The 23,809-nt window shown below is 41.7% G+C and overlaps 1 protein-coding gene across 1 annotated transcript; it reads left to right on the top strand.

Moving 5' to 3' along the window:
• Positions 1-3,349: 3,349 nt before the first annotated feature.
• On the top strand, positions 3,350-13,040 carry LOC139640947 (cytoplasmic protein NCK2-like). Its single transcript, XM_071515150.1, has 4 exons — positions 3,350-3,382; positions 3,478-3,556; positions 10,920-11,668; positions 12,846-13,040. The coding sequence occupies exons 1-4, from the start codon at positions 3,350-3,352 to the stop codon at positions 13,038-13,040; spliced, it is 1,056 nt and encodes a 351-aa protein (XP_071371251.1).
• Positions 13,041-23,809: the final 10,769 nt, after the last annotated feature.

Here is a 23,809-nt window from a genome sequence, read left to right as displayed (position 1 = left end):
CTAAATCCCCTCGTTTACCTGAAACTGGCTTTTCAGTGTCTGCTGTCTGCCTCTTCAGCACCCTGCGGAGGCTTTATGGATGCCGGGTACAGTGACAGCTCGTCAAGATGAGTGACAGGTGCGGGGGCGGGAACGGGGGGGGGGGGGGGGAGGGGGGCGGGCTAACAAGACACTATCTGTCACGGAGAAAAGTCGCATATTGTCGCATTAACACCTCAAAGGAGAAAGTCCTTCGCCTCTCCTGTGACACTGAAATACAATAATATCATAATAATAAAAGCCATCCGGCGGCTTGTCTCGCTGTCGCTTAGCAACCGTGAATTCGATCCGCCCCCCCCCCCTTCACTCCTCTTTAGCTCCATTAACACTCTTCATCGTTCGGCAGCGAAGCAATTAACGCTCCTCCATGGCGGCCGCAGCCTCGTCTCTCTGAGGCCGACGCCCACCTGGCTGAAGGAGCCAACAGGTGAATTAGCATTCAGGTCAACGAGCCGCTGTCAGAGCGCTGTGGGAAAGGTGTGTGTGTGTGTGTGTGTGTGTGTATTGTGCTTGTGTGTTATGTGTGTAATGTGTGTGTGTGTGTGTGTATGCGGTACGTGTGTGTTTCAGTAAGTTTCCCTTGTGTGTTATATGTGCATGTTATTCTTGTGTGTGTGTGTGTGTGTGTGTGTGGGGGGGGGTTAAGTGTGTGCATTGTGCTTGTGTGTAATGTGTGCTCTGTGTATGTGTGTGTAGTTGAGTGTGTGTTGTCCTTTGTGTTATATATGCATGTTATATGTGTGTGTATGTGTTATGCTTGTGTGTGTGTGTGTGTGTGTGTGTGTGTGTGTGTTTTTGTGTGTGAGCATGAGTATCTTTGTGTTAGGGGTGAGTGTGTTTGTGTTTGGATGTCTGTGTGTGTAACCCTTTGTGTGTTATGTGTGTGTGTGTGTGTGTGTTGTGTGTGTGTGCATCTGTTACGCTTGTGTGTGTGTGTGTGTGTGTGTGTGTGTGTGTTGCATGTCTATTTTTGTGTATGGGCATCAGTGTCTTTTTTGTGTGGTGTGTGTCTCCATGTCTGTGTGTGTCTGTGTGTGCATGCGTTCATGTCTGTCTTTGTAAGTGTATTTGCATCTCTGCGTCTGTGTGTGTGTGTGTGTGTGTGTGTGTGTGTGTGTGTGTGTGTGTGTGTGTGTGTGTGTGTGCTCCTGTCACTCATGCAGCTTCTCTCCAGTTTGTGGAGTTCACTTCTCCTGCGCAGGCTAAATATATCTGACTTCCTCTCAGGCTGCCACAGGAGGTGACTTGATGCAGCAGATAGTCTGACAGAAGAAGGAGAAGAAGAAGAAGAAGAAGAAGAAGAAGAAGAGCTGCTGCTGGATCCGCCTGCATGCAGCCTGTAGAAACTGACAAACTTGTTAAAGGAGAAGTTCGGCCATTTTGGACCTATATATAATTTGTCTCTTACATACACTGCCCATCATCTGGGGGGACACCAAGCTTTTGAAAATGTTTTAATAAATAACCCCATTAAAGACTAACTAGGTTTAGTTTGAGGGGGAAAAAAATCATACAGCCAACCACAACAGTTGTGTTGTTGTAATTCCTCGCTCAGCCACAAGAGGCTGCTCTCGACTGTGAACGCGGATTGGTAACGATGGACGATTCTGCTCGCCTGGGTCCAGACCTTTGACTCCGCCCACTCCACCGAGTTGACTGATTCTGGTCTGGCTTGGTTGAAAAATGATCGGCCCAATGAGTGCCAGGGGGGACTAACGATTAGCCAATCAGCGCCATGGGCGGGACTAACGCCGCTGTCAAGCTGTTGTCAAGCTGTGCGCCGGAACCAAGGAGGAGTAAAAACAACTATGGCGACCGCTATAGACAAGACAGACGTTAGACGTTAGATCGTACGTTATCGTACTTTGTTTTTACTTGGCTCTGTGTTGTCAAAGATGCTCTATACCAGGGATTCTCAACCTTTTTCATATCAAGGACCCTAATTTAGTCCACATTAGGGCCACAGACCCCCATCTGATGAGATTTTGTCTCTCGGACCCAAATCTGAGAATATTTTTATTGCTAGATATGATTTTGTCCAGAATTCCATGACTATCTGTATTGTAGGTAGAAAGATAACAGAGAAACTATGATCAAAACAGTCATTCTCCTACATTCTCTAATTGTGTTAACTTCTTGTAAATTAAATAATGGTGAAGTTTAACAATTCATCAATTTCCTGGGGACCCCCTTGAACCCCCCTCAAGGACCCCTGGTGGTCCCCGGACCCCACGTTGAGAACCACTGCTCTATACTGTCTGAACCGTCTCTGGTGTTGTCATGGCTACGCATCAGTGTCGACTTACAATGACGTTAGATTCAGGCGGATACGTCGGTCTCTAGTAATAATAAATAATAATAATTGATTACATTTATATAGCGCTTTTCTAGGTACTCAAAGCGCTTCACATATGATGGGGGGGGTCTCAACTCATCCACCACCGATGTGTAGCACCCACCTAGTGATTGGTCAGGGAAAATCGAATCCCCCTCCCCCACGGAAATCGGTTCAGACTGAAGATGGAAACGGAGTGGAACGAGTTGACAGTTCTGTCTGATATCAGGCAAAAAGATTCTGCATTTTCTAGAGTCGATTCAGACTCCGACTCCTTGTAATGGAATTGATGGAATCGATTCTTAATAGATTCCAATTCCAAATGAAAATCAACACAAAAATTGAAGTTTTACACCGGATGGCATTCAACCAATGAGTCTTGAATTCCTCCCTCTCCCCTCCACACTTGTTGTGAAATGGATCAGACCGACCATTTAGATTAAACAGTTGCTTCGATTACAGACTTTGGACTTGAGATCGCAACAGGAGTCGACTCTAATTGTTCATCAGTTCTCAGAATCAGCATGATGGAATCGAGAATCTTTCCATCCCTACAGATTGGGGCTTTAACCCCCAGAAGATCCAGTAGAGCTGCTCAGTGGCCAACAATCGACTAGACTAGACTGTGGTTTTACTGAGTAGAGTGTCTTCTAACTGTATAAATGTGAAGCAGGGAGCTACTGAAATGTCAACTTTCCCTGGATAAATACATTATAAAAAAAACCTTCCCCTCATCCCTCTCTTCATGTATCCCATCAGTCCATCCTTTGTTTTTTCCCTCTTTCCGTCTCTTCGGGTCGTTCGTTTTCCAGATCAAACTCTTTGCCTTTTTTCCTCAGACTCTGTTCCAGTGACACTGCCGTCGGCTTGTCTTTGCCACGAACCCGTTCAGATGCCAATAGCAACACACACACACACACACACACACACACACACACACACATACATACACATACATACACATGCTCCGCAAGCATGGATATGCACGCAGAATTGGAAGCGGATTACGTGAGACTCGGTGGTTTCGCTCCACTTGTCCTTGTTGCTCGGGGACACTGATGTGCTTTTGGTTTCATTGTGTTTGACTTTTGATCTGCTCCCAGTCGCTCAGCTCAGCTCCAGCCAGCCGCTCTGAACCAGACGCTCCTCTATACGCTGCTCCTCTGCCAGGCGTTTCATCAGGTGTGGAGTCAGGCACCAAAGAAAAAAAGGGGGAAATCAAAAAGATATCTCGATTTATTTTACATGTTTCAAACAAAAAAATATGCAGCTTGCCAAACTGAAAAGACAACGTTTCGCCCGTCATTAATCAAGTTATCTTTTTGATTTCCCCTGTTTTCTGTTCTTGAATGAAGCCTATTGACGCACCAGAGAAGCCTTATAGTTTATGTCCATTTTCTGAGCCAGTATATGGACTTTCTTAGTCATCAGGTACTGAGTCTGAAATCTTTTTCTTCTCTTAAAGCAAGTCAAAATACTGACCATGGTGGGAGATAATTAAACTTGATCTCAGTCCAAATCGATTTGTCCCAAGAATTTGTTGACTTTATGTCTTTTTCCTGATTTATCTGCCTTATTTGGCCTTGATTGACTCTACTGACACTTAGTTCTTGAAATTGCATTGAAAACAATTGGAATTATCTGACTCCATTGTCAGAATTCATTAATTAATTTCTAGGAAAAATGATTGAATCAGGTATTTTTATTTTTAAAACAAGTGGAAAAAACTGTTCTCAGATTCAAACTGCTCAAACCATCCAGTTACATTCACATACACATAATGCATCTATCACTTTTGATTATTTATACTGTGTATTTGCATTGTTTTTATATTGTTCGTCTGCATCTTTAATTTATATATGTTTTTGATGCTGGTTTCTTGGTCAGGTCTCTCTTAGAAACGAGGGTCATAATCTCAACAAGATTCACCTGCTAAAATAAATTCCTGGTTGTATTTTCTCATAATCATGTGATTTTTTGGCCGTCGATTCTGCCTTTTATATCATTTGGGACACATCTCCCAATTATTTCACATTCCTGAGGCTTGTTTCCAATGCCAATGAACCTCTCTTGAATCATTTTCTTGATATTAAGATATTGAGACTTGTTTCTTCTCAAGTGAAACTGCACCGGAAACAAGAACTATCTCACCCCACTGGCAGAATTGTTTGCTTCTTCTAAGAAAAATAAGGTTTCAAGACTAAACATGTGACTAAATACTTATTAAGATGCATATTTCTGGCAGTGTGAAGGTTGTTTGTATTCATGCTGTCAACAGTAGAGATGAACTGGAGGTTCGCAGCTCGCTGACTGCAGGCTGAGGATTACTTCTGCAGCCGCGGTTATCTGTAAATTTCAGCCTCCAATCAGTGGTTTCATTATATGGTATGATTATCCCGGACGAAAACGCCGCAGTTATTAATGTTAGCTGACAGAAACGCCTGAAACGCAGTTAAATCTTTTTACCGTATGCTTTGCGTGGCAGAAACACATCGCACCGGACCGTGTTGAGCTGCAGGGAAAGAAATCATTCCGGAGAAGTTTTATTTTCCACCTTTTTATTCCCAGTTGATGATGCGTTCTGCCAAACCTGCACAGCGCTGGAAAGAAGAGGAGAAGGAGATAGAGTGATGTAACAGCAGCTCACTTTGTGCAGCAGACTGGAGGGAGGAGAGGTGGAGGAGGGAGAGATGAGAGCGAGCGAAGGAACGTCTAACCTTTATTTATCTGGGGAAAGTCTTTTCTCAGCTCTGAGCCGCTGTGGTTCAGAGGGAGGAAGAGATCGATGGACAGAGAAGTGAGCTGAAGAGAGGGAGAGGAGGGAGAGGAGAGGAGGGGGGAGGGAGAAGAGGGAGGGAATGAAGGATCCAGAGGCTGCGTTCACACCGCAGCTCAAAATGTCTCAATTCTGATGTTTTTCCTTCCTATATGACTCTATCTGATGTTTTCTAATCAGTCTGAACAGCGAAAAGCTGCATGGAGTCGGATATTTTTCTATTCAGATCTGGACTACGTGGATATGTGATTCAAAATCGGATCTTGAGGAATGCGACCTACATGAGACTTGAGTTTGAACTTGTCAGCGGAATTTGTCAGCATTGCCATGATAATAGTAATAATAATAATAACTTTATTTGTATAGCACTTTTCTAAAAACAATGTGGTAACACTTTACAATAAGGGTCACTAAGTTAATGGTTCGTTAATGCTTAATTAAGGGTTAACTAACCCTTAATTAACATTATATGGTATGATTATCCCGGTTAATTAAGGGTTAACTAACCCTTAATTAACAGTTAACTAATGTGTAATTTACTAACAATGTTCATGTTAACTAAGGTATTAAGTTATACATTATTTAATAGTTTATAAAGATGACTATTAAATAATGTATAAATTAATACCTTAGTTAACATGAACGCCATTAGTAAATGGTTACCAGACACATTAGTTAACTGTTAATTAAGGGTTAGTTAATGCTTATTAAGCATTAACTAACCCTTAATTAATGTACCCTTATCGTAAAGTGTTACCAACAAGGTATACAAAGTGCTTTACATACAATAAAACCCAAAGAGAGTGATGTAAAAGTACCACAAATAAAAAAACATAAAATATAGCAATAAAAAGGTAATACAAGAGATAAAGAAAATACAACTAGAAAACAAACAGAGATATGACTAAAAACAGATGGAACTTTACATGAAAGTGTGTGACGAACCACATGAGAGCCCCGACAATACAAGCCGTCCCCATCAGAGACAGCAATAACAAGCTAAATAAAAAGAAAAAGTAGAAAGTAAGTAAAAAACAAGTAATGAAATGACAAACACAGTGACAAAATCAAATGGAGATACAAGTGTACTTCCGTTCAGATGCTTGGAACCACCGAGAAATTTCCCCATGCCCCTGAAAGAAACCAACACCTCCAGCACCAAACCCATGAAAAAATACTGATGAAAGTCTTACATCATTCACCTGAGACAACTGTCGTCATTTTGGCAATTTAGCTGAGCAGCGTTAGCATGGAGGACAAGGAGACACAACAGTGGAAAGAAAGACAAATAGACGACTGGTATTTTGGGGAGACGCTTCAATTCAGTCCAAAACCGAAACTGAAATGTGTTAGAAACAAGCCGGGGAAGTGTAGCTACAGCAGCAGATATGACTTTCTTTCTTTTTGTTCTTTCTTTCTTTTCATCTCTGCTATCGGTTCAATTTATGTATCAGATATAGGTTACATCCTAGAATAGAAATGAACGGGCTTCCAAAAATACCAGCAGCAATTTAGAATTGAGCACGACATTGAGGCCTTGGGGGAGAGAGATGGAGGGTTAGGGTTTTTTTTTTTAACCTTTTAACCTTTGAGCTCCGTGTTGTTTTTCAGCATCGACCTGCTTCACATTCATCATCCACACAGTTCCTCACATTCACACCTGGCAGCTGAACCGCAGTCTGTTGCTGTGTTCCCCACTGAGCAAGTTTGGGGGTTCAGTGCCTTGCTCTACGGCACCTTGGCAGTAAATTGTCTAAAGAGTGGGGAGAGTTTATCATTCTCCTTCCACACCCGGATTTTCCCAGCCTGTCTGGGGATTCAAACCTTTGAAACCATCCAGTTACATTCACATACGCTTTGCAGAAACATGCACATTTGCATCTATCACTTTTGATGATATATATGATGTATTTGCATTGTTTTTTACGTTGGTTTTAACTTTAATTTATGTTTTTGATGCTGCTTCCTTGGCCAAGTCTCTCTTAGAAACTCATAATCTTAGAAACTCATAGTCTTTAAATTCCTGGTTGTACTTTCTCATAACCATCCGAAATATGTTTTTTCTGGTTTTTATTCAGTGTTTTTTATCATTTGGGACACATCTCCCATTTGTTTCTAATGAGTTATGACCATTTTCCTGCTTTTTCTCATCCCTGAGGCGTGTTTCATCTGTTTTTTAACCTCCATGAGGGAGTGTTTTTCCAAATCCGTTACCGGTCATCCAGGTCACGCATGTTTCTCTTAGCGACTGCATGCTTCTCTTCATCTCATTACCATGCTGTGAGTTTTATGTTTTTCTTACACAAACAGAAGACACGTGCAACACAAACCGCTCAGTATAGGCTTTCTGCTTTTGTTCACACACGCAGACACACACACACACACACCAAACTCCAGTCTGCAGATGGTCGGTCGGGAGGGTCGGGGACAGGAGGGTCGCTGGAGCTTCAAGATCACTGCAGGTTAACCTCGTTTCAGGCTTCAGAGGGGGGGGTGAGTGGAGGAGAGAGGGGGGAGAAGAGGGGGATGGGGGCGTCGTTCCTGACCTTTTTATAAGAGAAACCTAGAAAGAGGAGAGAGCTGAGGAAACAGGAGGAGGGGGGAGGGGAGGAGGGAGGTTTCTTCAGATCAGCACCGATCGACCTTCGAGCTTTCTGCGACGGCTTGCATTACCGTCACCACTGAACACACCTGGGTCGTGCCGGAGAAGCCCAGTCCTGCATGTAAACCTCTATACTTGGGCTCAAAAGTGGAATTTGAATGGGAATTTCAAATGGGCCAACAATGTAGAGAATTCCTTGGAATGTAGTAGTACCAGGAAAAATTACTCATAATGTAAAATAAGCGTATTATGAACAATCATGGACTATTTTCCGTGACTAATTCACACAAAAAATACATAATTTGTCTAGTATAATTACATTAAGAAAGAAAGAAAGACAGAAAGAAAGACAAAGGCAATAATAATAAAAAAAAATTGAAATATTCTTTTACTCCAGTATAGGAACAAACCTCTATACCTATGATTTACCGCATTCCAGCATAGGAAATTCACACAGTTATTGACAAATTTGCAAAGAATAAAAAATCTCTAAAAAATGAATTTGTAGGGTTGGTGCAAATGTGGAATTAAGTTGATGTTGCGATGTTTCATGACTTGATGTGAAAATTAAATGCTCCAAATTTCGGCTACATGCTCCTGTTGTTTTGACTGCTCACTAGAAAGCAACATTTTCTGAAGCATAGTAGTTGTGAATTTTAACCGTAATGTTAGTATGCTGATAAGTTTTTCTTGACTTGAATTGTAGAACTGTCTACACTATACATGAGGAGATACTGTAATAGTGGTGAGAGTGAAACCTGTGATTACAATAGTGGCTCTTATATATTCTCTAATTGGGATAATATCTAGGGAATTAAATAATAGGGAAATTAAACTGTTCCTCATTTAGTTGCGGGCCCCTTGAACCCCTTCAAGGACCCCTGAGGCTCTCTGGACCACACTTTGAGACCCACTGGAAATCCAATATGATATTGGATTCCTAGATATATCAGCATTGGAAATTATCCCACTGATGCAATCATAGTAAACTGTAATTACTGCATGAATGAAAGGTCAATTTTCACGATATTCGTTCTGTAGCTGAGTAGATAAAGCAGTGATATTTGGCCAAAATGAGATATCCAACCTTTGAAAAAAATTACACCTGCATTCATGAAAGGATTGCTGGCATGAAAGTAATTTTTTTGGGTTACTATTAAAGTTATGAGTCATCTAGAGACCTTTGCTCACAAAGCCAGTTGCTCTTTTGAGGATATAATTTTCTCCGCTTTTGAAATCTTGACCGGTAAATTTCAGGTGATAAATTACAGCGTTGCGGAGTCAAAAGAGAGGGAAAGAGAGGGAGTCAAAATGAAAAAAAGGGGAATTTTCTAGCGGAGAGGAGATGATGATGATGATGATGATGATGATGATGAACTGTCACTGGAGGCTGTTATGGAACAAGTTCAGAGGTCAGTGTTTTCCAGAGAGCGATGCCAGACGCTCCATCCGCTGTCTCTCAGGCTGTTGACATCCAGTCTCTTCCTGTTGACTTTAATGAAGATCATACACAGACACAAAGAGGGAATTAAAATTTCACTGCAAGCACTTTATCAGAATCAGAAACACTTTATTTGCCAAGTACAGGAAATGTGCGGAAATTTGTTTCAGTTGTATTGGGTCAGAAACATGTCAGGAACTAATACAGTACATACTAGGGTCCGACCGATATGAATTTTTGAAGGCTGATACCAATATTTCTGGACTGAAACTGCTGATAGACAATATTTTATGCTGGTATTTTGTGCTGTATACTTCAGTTTGGCCACTTTCATGGCAAAAATGTTGAAAATATTACAAAAAATTACTAATATTCAGTGGTTCCCCCAAAATGTTCTACTTGTCAGGGTGGAAAAGCTTCTGAAACAGCATTCAGATCATCATGGGACACTAAAACTCTCCATTAAATTCACAAAATTCAAAACACTGCCAGGGTTAGGGGTTCAATTCGCAGTGTAGCTCACTGAGTAGAGCACTAACACTGCAAGGGGTTAGGGGTTCAATTACCAGTGGTGTCAGAGTTAGGGGTTTGATTCCCAGTGTAGCTCAACGTGAAGAGCATAGTGCCAACACTACCTGGGTTAGGGGTTCAATTCACATTGTAGCTCGATGGGAAGAGCATGGCACTAACACTGCCTTGGTTAGGGGTACAACTCCCAGTGTTGTCAGAGTTAGGGGTTCAATTCCCAGTGTAGCTCAATGAGTAGAGCACTAACACTGCAAGGTTTATGGGTTCAATTCCCAGTTTAGTTTGATGGGTAGAGCATGATGCTAACACTGCAATGATTAGGGGTTCAATTCCCAGTGTAGCTCAACGGGTCAAGCACGGCACTAACATTGTAAGGATTAGGGGTTCAATTACCAGTGTTGCCAGAGTTAGGGGTTCAATTCCCAGTGTAGCTCAATGGGAAGAGCGTAGTGCAAACACTACCTGGGTTAGGGGTTCAATTCCCAGTGTAGCGCAATGAGTAGAGCACTAACACTGCAAGGAATAGGGGTTAAATTCCCAGTGTAGTTCAATGGGTAGAGCATGACACTAACAGTGTCAGGATTAGGGGTTCAATTCTCTTGATCTATCTGTCTCTTAGTCGGGGAAACTCTGTAATGCTATAACCTTTTCAACTTGATATCAGCCTGATATTGGTGTCGACGCATCCAGGTGCCTGAGGATTAATCAGTATCGCTAGCACACAGCCGCTAGGAGTGCCATGGAAAGCACTTGAAGGAATTAGTCTGGCTAGGTCAGCCAGGTAGCACCGCTAGCAGAGCAATTAGTATTCCTAGTACATAGAGGCTTAGCGCATTAGCATTGCTAATCGATACCTAGCTGTACTTCTGGCCTCTCTTGCACTAATTATGCTACTGGCTTGTTACCGCTGAAGTGTTTACATCCTTGCTGGCTTGAAAGAACAGTCACGACCCTCTAAGCTGTGAATGTGGTTGAGCCAAATCATTTTCACCAGTGGCTCAAGTCAGTGCATCACTCAATCTCTCTAGGTGCTTCGAGTGTTGTGCCATCGAAGGATTCCTCTGTCTAGAAACACAGCAGCTGTTAACTCATGATTTATGTATCTATTCTGAGGAAAACAAATCCAGTCAAGGAGAGATGTTCCCTAAACCAGACTTCTTGTTATTCTAATTGTAAATCTCTCCCTCCTCTTCCTCAGGCCTCGGGAAGATGAAGAGGAAGACGAGCGCCCGCGATGCTTCTCCGACGCCCAGCACCGACGCTGAGTACCCGTCCAACGGCAGCAGCGGAGGCGCCGAGCGCATCTACGACCTCAGCATCCCGGCGCTGGTCAAGTTCGCCTATGCGGCCGAGCGTGAGGACGAGCTGACCCTGGTGAAGGGGGCGCGGGTGGTCGTCATGGAGAAGTGCAGCGACGGCTGGTGGCGCGGCAGCTCGGGCGGCCAGGCCGGCTGGTTCCCGTCCAACTACGTGCTGGAGGAGAACGACGGCGAGGCGGCTTCGGTCGACCCCGCCCGAGGAGGGGGAGGCCTCTACCAGAGGGTGGGAGGGGCGACGTTGGTTTCGAACGGCCAATCGGCTTGCGGCATGGTCCTCCACACGGTGCAGACCTTGTACCCGTTCAGCTCCGTGACAGACGAGGAGCTGAACTTCGACAAGGGCGAGGTGATGGAGGTGGTGGAGAAGCCGGAGAACGACCCGGAGTGGTGGCGATGCCGGAACGCCCGCGGCCTCGTGGGCTTGGTACCAAAGAACTACGTGATCGTCCTCAGCGACGGCCCCACCCCCTTAGACTCCTCCCCCTCGATCCACACGGGGCCCGCTCGTGTCGGCAAGTTTGCCGGCAAGGACTGGTACTACGGCAACGTGACGCGGCACCAGGCGGAGTGCGCACTCAACGAGAGAGGGGCGGAGGGAGACTTCCTGGTCCGAGACAGCGAGTCGTCGGTGAGTACTGGAGCGTGGATGCCGATTGGTTGATGTAGATGTTCACAGAGCAGCGTGATGAGTGTGTTGGGGCAATGACAGGCTATAGAGGATAGAGGCGGGCTTGAGGCCGGAGGGTCGCTGGTTCGAATCCCCAGGCTGTTGGAGAAAATCTGGGCTGGGAAAGTGAGTAAAAGCCCCATGAAAAAGCATCTTTACTTCCTTGACTCGATATTTTTCCTGTTGAAACAGGATGTTGGGGACATAGATATAGGGAGATAGGGACATAAACTAGTTTAATACATCCATGGACATAACACAGTGAGGGATCATTCAAAAGTGTAAACCAATGGGAGATCAGTTGGGGAGAGAAAGGCAGTTTGATTTGATGGGAGGGGTGGAAGGGCTTGTTTTTTTACTGAAAATCAGGTTGATCATACAGTATTTTCTTTTCCTATGCAAATATTTTATGTATTATACAACATGGTCCATATTTATAGTATTTGGTTAATATAGCACAGAATTTTAATGCACTATGGGTCCATATATACAGTAGGAATCTTACTGCATTTTGAAACAATAGCAATCAGAGTATAGCACAATATCTCCCTCTGGTGGACGGTTAATTCAACTACACTTACTGAGTAATTATATGGTCTTATAGATTAAACTGCCAGTCACTACAGTGTAAGCTAATGGGAATCCAAATAAAGCATAAAGTGTACATGAGTTACATGTTTCTATATATAGTTTATTTACCAATCTCTCCTTTTTCTCCCTCTGTTTCTCTAACTTCACTTTCTTATTCCTTCTCCTTCTCTCTTTCTTAACTCTCTCCCTCTTTCCTTCTGTTTATCCCTCATTCTACCCTCTTTCTTTCTTTCTTTCTTTCTTTCTGTCTGTCTCTCTTCCCTCCCTTCTATTTCACTCTCTATCCCCCTCTCTCTCCTCTCTCTTCCACTGTTTCTTCCTCTCTCTCTCTCCCTCCCTCCCTCCCTCCACTTTTCTCCTCCCTCTCCCCTCTTCCTCTCTCTCTTTCTGTCTTTCATTTTCCTTCTTTCTCTCCTTCCATCCACTTCCCCCCCTTCTATTCCTTTCTCCTTCACTCTCTCTCTCTTTCATCGTCTCTCCCGCCATTTCTCCCCCCTCTCTCCTCTCTTCCTCTCTTCCTCCCTCCGTCCTCTCCTCCCCCCCTCAGCCCAGTGATTTCTCCGTCTCCCTCAAGGCGGTGGGGAAGAACAAACACTTCAAGGTCCAGCAGTCAGAGGGCGTTTACTGCATCGGCCAGCGGCGCTTCTCCACCATGGATGAACTGGTGGAGCACTACAAGAAGGCGCCCATCTTCACCAGCGAGCACGGCGAGAAACTCTATCTGGTCCGACCTCTGCAGTGACTTATGAACCCAAAATACCCATCAACCCAGACTTGGCAACCCCAGCAACTGAGCAACGCGCCCATCAACCCACCATGACGCAAAAAACAAACAAACCGGATAGCCGTCTTCTGGTCCAGTCGAATTCCAGTAGCTTTTTCTCGGATTGAATTGATTCTACGGAAGCCCGAGTGGCTCTACTGGTTTTACCGCGCAACTTTGGGACAGTCGCAGTTAAGTCATGATGAATACTGTCACTCAAGATGGAAATATAACACAGTCAGACTCCACAAACACACAAACTAACAAAGCCGTCTCCTGGTTCACTCTGGTCCGGTTTGGTCTGGTCCAATTCCAACACTTTGTTTTGTTTGTTTTTTGCTGGAATGTATTCTACGGAAGCCTGGATGGCTCTATTGGTTTTACCACGCACCTTTGGACACTGTTTCAGTTGAGCCATGATGGATACTGTTACTCTAAACACATCAATAAACAAATATGATAGCTGTCATCTGGTCTTGTCTTGTCCGGTCTGGTCTGGTCCAATTCCAGTACTAATCCCAGATGGCTCCATCGGTTTTACCATGCAACTTTGAGTTGAGCCATGATGGATACTGTTAGTCTATATGGAAATATAACGCAGTCAGGCCCCACAAACACACAGACAAATAAAACCGTCTCTTAATCCACTCTGGTCTGGTTTGGTCCAGTCCAAAACTAGTACCTTTTTTTGTGCTGGAATGTATTGTACACAACCTGGATGGCTCTACTGGCTTTACCGTGCACCTTCTGACACTGTCTCAGTTGAGCCTTGATGCCTACTGTTAGTCTAGATGGAAATATAACATTCAGGCCGAAAACCAGATAGCTGTCTTCTGGTCCAGTCTGGTCCAGTCCAATTCCAGTAGCTTTTTGTGGGGTGGAACACAAACAGAACGCAGACAGATGCCATTTTGGTGCACCAGTCTAGAACTACATTCACAGCACAGTCATACTGAACAAGGTAGAAGTGGAACACAGCCAGATCGCACATAAACACACAAACAAACAAACCAGATAGCTGTCTTCCGGTCCAGTCATGACTGGTCTGATCCAGTTTGGTCCGGTCCAGTTCCAGTACCTTTTTTTCCTGCTGGAATTACTTCTACTAAAGCCCGGATGGTTCCACCGGTTTTGCTGCGCAACTTTGACACGGTCCCAGTTGAGACAAGATGGATTGTTACTCCGCATGGAAATATAACACAGAAAGACGCCATTTTGGTGATCACTACACTACTGTAGCTTGGAAGTACACATTGACACATACAAACCAGTCTGTCCAGTCTGGTCCGGTCTAATTCCAGTAACCTTTTTTGCTGGAATTTATTCTTCAGAGGCCTGGATGGCTCTAGCAGTTTTACTACACACTTTTGACACAGTTACAGTTTAGCCATGATGAATGCTGTCAATCAAGATGGAAATACAACATGGACACTCGCCATTTTGGTGCTCAACACTCACCTCAGTGGCTCCATCGGACCCTGCGACAGACGTCTGGCTGTTAACCAATCTGCCTGTCCACCACATCCCTTTGAATCCGCTAAATATCCAGAAAACGCCTTCACCAAGAGACCATTTTGTAAGCACTCGCTCTTTTCGCCTCGGTTGGCGGCGCCACGTGTTGCGTAAACATTTTTCCTGACTTTCTACAAGTGATTTTGTCACTTGCTTCCAGTTTTGATCCACGTCAAGCTTTATCCGCAGGGTCAGGATCTAGAGAAACGAGCAGTACATTTCTGGAGAGGCGATGAGAGCAAACGATGACCACGGAGAGACTGACTGATCGATACGCCGTTTCTGTCTCGCTTGTCTTTGACGAGTCTGTTTGTAACTGTTTCTAATAAATGTACGGCTTCTCTTGGTGGTGTTTGTACTATTCAGGAACCCTAAACCTGGGAAATCGAATCTCAGGTCCCGCTTGTGAATAAAGGTACTCACAAGGGAAAGGGGAGATACCTGAAAACGTTTGTTTCGTGGAGCGGGCAAGTAAGCTGTGAGTTGAATGTTTCTAGATGTACAGTGCAACCAAATGTGCCACCAGTGTATCGTTCATACATGTGCACACTCGCCATAATCCACTGCTCCTTGATTTGAGTGAAATGTAACAAATCAAGGAGGCTGAATTAAAAAGTGAGAGGAGATCTCTACTATCTTTGGCTGTGTGTTTGCCAATCAGAGTCTATTTAACGTTTCAGAGTGAAATGTAGCCAATTTTAAGAGCCAATAAGTGAAAGAGAGGAGATCTCCATCTATCTTTCTATTGGCTGTGTGCGTACTAATGAGAGTCAATTTAAAGCTGCACTACGTAGTTTTGGGAAGAAAACAAAGCTCATACTGAAAAATTATCATTTCCAAATGACCATTTAACTTAAGGCAATCCGTGTCAAATATTCAAAAATGTACTTTTGAAACAAAATTAACTAACAGTTATCCTAGAAGATATTTCTCTGTATTGTTGTTGTGGTAGGAAAATCGGATCGACTCAACAATCAGTCTTTCTAGCTTCAAACTTGACCCACACTTTAAAAAAACAATCATGTCATTTTTAACGTAACACATATTTGTGTTACTTTTCAATACAAGATATTCTCATAATGCCAATATGTGTTGCTCTTAACATATTGTGTTGAAAAGTAACAAATGTGTTGCCCCAAGCTAGTCTAGCTAGCATGGATGTATTAAAGGACTACACTGACTTTTTGGGTGTTTGTCCCATTGATCTCCTTACCCAATATCTAATGAGAAGATTGGTACCAAAATCATCTCTGTGTCTCTGGTAGCTAGCTCTGTCTGGTGCGCATGCTAATGCTTTAGCATACAGTATGTTAAGTAATCGTAGGCGACTAGCATTATCCAAAGTATGAAGATAGACCTTTTAGTAATCCAAAGTTAGCATTGTTAGCATTGTAACAATGCTAACTTTGTTATGAATCTACAGGCCAGTATTCTCTGGCTTAGATTCATAACTTCTGAAAACAAAATCTCAGTATGAATCAACAGCACTTTAGCTGTCTGGCTAACTCTGCTAACTTCCTGTGTAAACAAAACAAGTTACGCTTAAAGTCTTGTGGAAAGTGAGATCTTCTGGTATTGAAAGTGCACTATTTTATTATTTTGTGTCTATTTTACCAATCCACTAAACCAGCCTGGCAGGTTTAGACGCTTCATTAAAATTAACCAACTATCCAGCTTTAGAGAGCTACAAGTTCTTATTTTCTCACTTTTAGGATAATGCTAATTCCCCAGGCTACTGTATGCTAAAGCGTTAGCCTGCGCATCGGACAGAACTAACTACCAGAGACACAGAGATGATTTTGGTGCCAATCCTCTCGTCACATATTGGGTAAGGAGACCAATGGGCCAAACTCCCAAAAAGTCAATGTTGTCCTTTAAAAATGATTGTGTATGGATTTTCCTATTTTCCTCTCCGCCCACTTTATTTTTCGCAGCACAGCTATGCTCTTAACTCTTCTGACTCCTAAAACTACATAGTGCAACTTTACCATTTCATTTTCATCTTTTTTTTTTTTTTTTTTTTAAGATGTCTTAATGTTACCGAGCGTTATTTAAATTTTGTTTCAACTGTATATGTCTATTTAAAGAAAAAAAGAATACTAAGCTGTATGAAGTTTAGACACGGCGCAAAGGTACTGTATTCAAAGATTGTGCTGTGAGAGGTGGAATACTTTCATCAGATTAAAGGTTTTCCTAAGTGAACAAATTTCAGACAGCATTGTTTTCGAGTGTTCCTTCTTTGATTAATCTGAATTTTTCTATATCTCTGTTCAAATTCAAATAATCCCAAAGATAAAGAGGAACAAAGTCACTCAGACAGAACTTCACCCCTGCAGCAATTTAGCGCATTGAGGGAAATGACACAATAAATCTGTACAGCTTTGCTCCAGACATGTTTCATATTCGTAAAAGTCAATAGAGGCAAACGTGGAGACGGTAAATCAATGTAGAGGTGACCTGCTGTGTGTTTTGAATACTGAGGGACTCTCCAGACTCTGAATAACAGACCTGTAGTTCTGTTTCCTTCCACCAGATGGCAGTGTTACTGTAAACCAGTGAGGGAATCTAAGAGAGACTCTAATGATGCAACAGGTAATCCACTAAGTGCTGTGGATGAAAAGTGTGTTATGATGGGATCTGTGGAGACAAAAGACAACAAAATAGACCCAGGAATACAAGATACAAGAGTGGATTTTTCTGTTTAAATGTCAGATATCATGGTTCCTCCCTGACCACAGATGCATAAAAACCTATAAAACCTGCAATCACATTTTGTATTTGCACATTTTATTAGCTCATTTACTTGTTCAATAATGTTTTGGGTTTTTTTTGTAAATGAATCATTTAAAGGCAGCCTTGTAACCCATATGGGTTTCAGCAGGGGTGGAAAGAGAACTGAAATACCCAACTGAAGCAGAAGTACTGAAATATTACTTAACCAGAAAAATTTAACTGTAAAAATGTATGACGCAATGCTTATGGAGAGCTGACAAAATCTGTGCTCTGTGATTTTAAAATGTCGAAAAATACAATATTTCAGTCAAAACGTACTTGAGTAAAATTAAAATTACTAACTTCATGCTCAACAAAGCTATTCAATTACAGTAACAAGTAAATGTAGTTCAGTAAGTGGTTTTAGTGCAGAGTTTTAGTGTCCCATGATGGTCTAAATGCTGTTTCAGAGGCTTTTCCACCCTGACAAGAAGAAAAAAAACAGTAGCCTAAAGATATTAAAGAATTGAACAAAGTATCTGCTATCAGCAGCTTCAATACAAAAAATACATCTGTATCGGCCTTCAGAAACCCATATCGGTCAAACTTGAGGATGCATGTGTAGCATAAATCTGTATATCAAACCAGGGTTTAATACACCCACCAAATGAAAGTATGGCTGCCACAGCTGCTGTGGATCATCTGCTGAATCCTGAGAGAGAGAGAGAGAGAGAGAGAGAGATCTTGAGTCTGAAAGGGAGAATATTCATTTTTGCCCGAGGAGGAACACAAGCATGGCAGTCTGGTATTGAAACCTCTGTACATTCAGTGTGGTAGTGTGGAGTGATAGTGTTTCAACACAGTATTTAACACAATATAAGTGATGTCACTGACGTATCTTTCTGTTTATGTTATCAGACGGCTGCAACACTATAAATAAGTGATTTGATCGAGGGTCACAAAATGCTAACTGGCTAACCAAGGTTAACGGCAATTTCTGGGCTGTTAGCATTTTGTGACCCTCGATCAAATCACTCAGTGGCGGCGGCCATTTTTATGTGTACTATTGGCCTACTAGCTTCTGTATAAAACGACTTAAGGCAAGTCGCTGAGATGAGAGAGAGGTAATGTGCTAATGTTGACTAGAGCTAGAGGGAGAAGTAGGCAGAAGTAGTCTTTGATAAAGCTACGTTAGCCTCGTTGCTAACGTTAGCTTTCAGTTGAGTTTTGACAGTTTGCTAACAGACTCATCTGCTCAGTTCTCAAGCAAGTGTGTACAGCCTTAATGCCCAGACTTGTGATGTCGCCATAGCAACTCTCACTTAAAATTCCATAAAGTGCCATTTTATGCTGTAGCTACTAGCCAAATTACCATGACTAACAGTGGAAGGACTGTTCTGTCCATTGAAGTTCTGGGTCTATTACAGTAACGTGAGTAAATGTAATCAATTCCTTCCACCAGGCAGAGTGGAGGCAGATGCTTAGATTGAGCCCAGCTGCAGTCGGCCCAGTCGGGGGCCTCGGTGACGTCATCAGGGGCTCCTGGTGGTTTATTAGGTTACACAGCCTGAGGTCCAGATCTGTCGACAGCGCGCGGGACGGAGCGTGAAGGATCCGCGGGACATTTCATTTTTGACTTCATACTTGTTGAGTTTTTTTGTTTTCTTTTTGTGGCTGTCTTTATCTTCTGATCCTTATGGAAAAAAGCTATTCTACTGATACAGTGAATTTTAGAAGGATACTGTATGAATATCACAGCAAAACTATAAATTATTCTTTAGGAATATATAAATATTACACTGATACAATAGGAGATGTAAAATGCCATAAAGTACAATAAACTTACTTACTTTGAGTTTGCACTGATGTAATATTCTATAGGATTATTCTGATGCTATTTTCTTCTGATAAAACCACTATAGAGTCACTATTTTATTTGCGCTGTTTTTATGTGATAGCGAGTTAATTTTCTTTGTTTTCCCGAGATGATAACATAATTATCTCATTATCTCAGGAAAACTATTTTTGTTATCCCGAGATAATTTTCCTGCTCAGAGATAATTTTCCTCAAGATAATTGGAAAATGACCTTTAGATCTCTGGAAAACAAAATGTGTTATCTCGAGATAATGACATGAATAACTTGATATCTCGAGAAAACAAAGAAATTGAACTTGTTATCACGGGAAAACAGCGTAAATAAAATGTAGGAATATACATGGATGGATTACTGAACGGGCCAACCGGGCACAGGCCCAGGGGCCCAAGAGCTCAGGGGGGCCCCTAGGACAGAGCCTGATACATGATGATGCTGTCACTAACTTTACATTTACTGCCCTGCAGTCGAAGGGCTTAGTCATCTATATCAACACCAAAGCCAACACCAAACACCCCAAAATTCCCCTATAATAAGCAAACCATTAGTTTTGAAGCGCTGAATTATTGTCCAAAGGCCTTGTAATGTAAAGTCATGGTTTACGGAGACCCCAAAATGTTGTTTTCCACTCCTGATCTGTCAGTTGGGCCCACTGACTCATATACCATGCAGCTGCTGTGTGGCCAGACAGTAGATTTTGGGGCATTGCAGGCAATCAGAGGTATTTTGCACTTTAAAATATGTTTTTTAGGCCTAGAATAATATGCGTTTGCACCTTGTAATTCCTTTCTAATTGTTTATTTAGTTTTCTCTCCTATAAGTGCAATAACAAAAAAAAGATAATAGGCATAGCAATATTATATACCCAATGAGAGCATACAATAGTTTTTTATGTTTATATCACTCTTGTATTTAAAAAACTGTTTTGAATGAATTTGACTCGGTCTTTAATAGCCTAGTATCCTACATATGTTATCATCATCTTTCAAAAAAGATAAGCTTATAGGCTTCCACTTTCATTTCCATTCTCACTAGATTAACGGGTGTGTTAGGTAAGACTATTTCATGATTTGTTTAGCCTTCAGAGGTCTACCTGCTATTTCATTTGCAACATGACTTGCATTCAGTTGTTAGAGGTGACTTACACGGATTCCAAAATTATATTATGAGTATGTAAATTCTGAGCTGTAAATCCATGTTGAGTTGAGATTCATGTGATATTGTAATCCCTCTGTGATCATGGTGGAGTAGTTTACTGACAAACACACCTGAGAGCTCTTGAGGCCTCGCTTCCTGCCCTCTGAAGTAGATTTCTTCATCTTCTTCTTCTTCTTCTTCATGTGTCAGGAGGTTGGTGCTCTCAAGCCTTCTTCACTTCGTTATACTTGACAGGAATCTAGCTCACACACTCCACCGCAGCCTGAGGGTGAAGAGCCACTGTGGAGAGGTGTGTGTGTGTGTATGTGAGAGAGAGTGTGTGTTATGACATAAACTCTTAAAGGTTCCCCTCAGAATACAGTTACTGAACATTATCTTTTATATCTTTATTTATCCTTTATCCTTTATTTAACCAGAGAAGTCAGACTTCTTTTTCAAGTGAACCCTGGTCAAGAAGGCAGTGTACATTCTTCCACAATTATAAAACATAAAAGACAACAAAACATAAGACATATAAAACTAAATAGATCAACAAATAAAACAATGCTAACATCTCCAAGCCTGATACATCCTGCTCTCCCTGGAAAGCAGTTCATAAATCTGCACTTTAAAATCATAAATTGGTATGAAATTGTCCAGTTGCAAATTATTCCAAGATGATGATAACTAAAAGCACTTTTACCAAATTCTGTCCTTGTGTTTGGAACATTATATAAAAGACAATTGCTTGATCTCAGGCTGTAATTTCTGTCACCTTGTAGGATCAATAGCAATCTTAAAGCTGCACTAGATTTAAAAAAAAAAAAAAAAATCCACCCGTCATTTCAGGCCAAATCACAAGTTTGGGCTGCAACAGAGAAAAGTGTCCCATCTTCACTAACTGAGATGCTGTAGATTCTCCCTGTTTGCCCAAATTAAATCCCAGAGTCGGGTATGGACACGTCTTTGCCCATAGGATGTGACAAATTGAAATTTACAGGAATAATCCACCCTAAAGCACTTTATATTAGTTCACAAAACAGCCACAGGTGATGTATTTTGCATTTCTGGGTTCATTTTGTGTATAGTTTGATATATTTAGTTTGGTGTATTTTTCTTTTCCCTGTGGATAGCATTAGATGTTTGTTAATGACTTCTAATTCCAGTGGTTTCTATTTGCCTTGTAATGTGTGAGTGCCAGAAAAAATTAATCAAAATCAGCAGGTTACATTGCCTTCTTCCTCATGAAAACCAATTAAAATGCAGCGCTAATTTCTCTCATTATCCACAGCGATAAGAGACATCATTTTCATTTTTTTCAGCATATTATTTTAAAGAATCATGCAGAGGATTTAAAGATGAAACTCTCATTCCCAGCCAAACCCTGAGCTCCTCTGCTGTGTTTCCAGCCACAAAGACGTCCATTCACACAGCAGCCTGTCCTCTGCTGCAGTGAGGACCAGACAGGGGCTGGTCCGGCTGCAGAGGTCAGAGGTCAGGCATGTGGAGGGGAGGTGTGAAAGTAAAACCTCATGTAAGACCAGAGATCCACAGCCAGGATCCAGTTTTCCCCCGGCAGATCAGGCAGCATCGAGCTCGACGACGTCCAGGATCCAGATCCAGGTACGGAAACATCGACAAGAAACAGATTAGACTAAGAAATAATATCTGTTGTGCTTTTCATTTTATCTTGTTTCCAGACCTATCAGCTTATTTCATGATATTTTTAGTCAAATTCTCTCACTGCACTGGCAGATAATCTTGCTGGGTTCAGTAAATTTCTCTTGATTCATGCCAATATGACTTCTTCTTTCAAGAAATCATCATAAAACAATGAAGAAAATGTGGAAACAAGAAACTTTCTCCAAGACAATTTCATTTTTACCAAGTAAATGTCCTGAAAAAAGTTACATTCTCCTGGGAAAAAGTCACATTTGTTGAAACCGGTGAAATTATCTGCAAGTGCAGTGAGATGATTTCACTAAAAAAATTCTAAAATAAGCTTGATAAGTCTGGAGACAAGAGAAAATAACTGATGTTTGTCAGTTTTTGCAGTCTTAATGTTTTCATTTCAACATAAATGCTGAATCATTACGCTATCGGGTGAAAACCTCATACCTCCAAATTTTGGTGATTTTCAATGTTTTAAATTAAGTAGAAAGATTTCATACTCTGCTATAGGTTGAGAAAATGCTACAACACTTGGGTTTCATGAAAACTTAAAAAAAAAAAAACAGGTAAATTAAAAAATGCCTGGTGGTCAAGCTGAAAACGAGGCTGTTTCTGTTTGTTTCCTGGCCAGTTGACATTTTGAGGATACAAGGTTTTCACCTGACAACAGCGATTTGTTAAATGATTCATTGTTAGATGCCAATTTGTGTGTCGCATTGTAGTTTAGTGTGTGAAAATTTTGTCATTTTCATGTTTTAACTATCTGTTCTATCCTCTGTGATCCTGTATGGGTTGAGAAAATGCTCAGATCTTTGGGTTTATGAAGCGTTTTAAAAACTTTCTCAAAAAAAAAAGAATAAAGTTCCTGAAAAGTTGACATTTTGGAGATACAAGGTTTTCACCTGACAACAGCAATTTGTTAGATGAGTTGCCAGTTTGTGTGTTGCATTGCTGTTTACTGTGTGAAAGTTATACACTTTGGAGAAAAATTCAAGAAAAAATGCAGTGGAAGGCAGCAGGGTTCATGGATTTTCAACATTTGTGGATTTTAGGAAAAAATAGGTTGTGAAAATGAATGGATGGCCTTGAAAGTGCTTGCTTTTTTAATTAAAAATACCAAAACAAAATACACCAAACAACAAAATGGACGTAGGAATGCAAAGTACATCACCAAGAGCTGTTTCACTAACAGTGTTAAAGAGGTTCAGAGTGGATTTTTCCTTCCTCTACTTCAGTTCATCATTCAGAACAGATTCAAGGCCGTGTTTCACATTCTGCTGTTCTGATCTGATCTGATCTGTTCTGTTCTGTTCTGTTCTGTTCTGTTCTGTTCTGATCTGATCTGATCTGTTCTGTTCTGTTCTGATCTGTTCTGTTCTGTTCTGTTCTGTTCTGTTCTGTTCTGTTCTGATCTGATCTGATCTGTTCTGTTCTGTTCTGATCTGATCTGATCTGATCTGTTCTGTTCTGTTCTGTTCTGTTCTGTTCTGATCTGATCTGATCTGATCTGTTCTGTTCTGTTCTGTTCTGATCTGATCTGATCTGTTCTGATCTGTTCTGATCTGTTCTGTTCTGATCTGTTCTGTTCTGTTCTGTTCTGTTCTGTTCTGTTCTGATCTGTTCTGATCTGATCTGTTCTGTTCTGATCTGTTCTGTTCTGTTCTGTTCTGATCTGATCTGATCTGTTCTGTTCTGTTCTGATCTGTTCTGATCTGATCTGTTCTGTTCTGTTCTGTTCTGTTCTGTTCTGATCTGATCTGATCTGTTCTGTTCTGATCTGTTCTGATCTGTTCTGATCTGTTCTGATCTGTTCTGATCTGTTCTGTTCTCTTAAAGCCAAA

Source organism: Centroberyx affinis, unplaced genomic scaffold (genome assembly GCF_046629955.1).
Source record: "Centroberyx affinis isolate AG114_WGS23_722 - 3 ecotype Tasmania unplaced genomic scaffold, CSIRO-AGI_Caff_v1 ptg000314l_1, whole genome shotgun sequence".
Lineage (NCBI taxonomy): Eukaryota > Metazoa > Chordata > Actinopteri > Beryciformes > Berycidae > Centroberyx > Centroberyx affinis.
The sequence above is the reverse complement of the archived record's forward strand: the minus strand, read 5'-3'. Positions and strand labels throughout refer to the sequence as shown.

Bases quoted from the DNA above. Each gene is read 5' to 3' on its own strand.
- LOC139640947 (XM_071515150.1), top strand. From the start codon at position 3,350: ATGGATATGCACGCAGAATTGGAAGCGGATTAC. The intron at 3,557-10,919 runs GTGTGGAGTCAG...CCTCTTCCTCAG, and splicing joins TCTGCCAGGCGTTTCATCAG to GCCTCGGGAAGATGAAGAGG. The intron at 11,669-12,845 runs GTGAGTACTGGA...TCCCCCCCTCAG, and splicing joins TCCGAGACAGCGAGTCGTCG to CCCAGTGATTTCTCCGTCTC.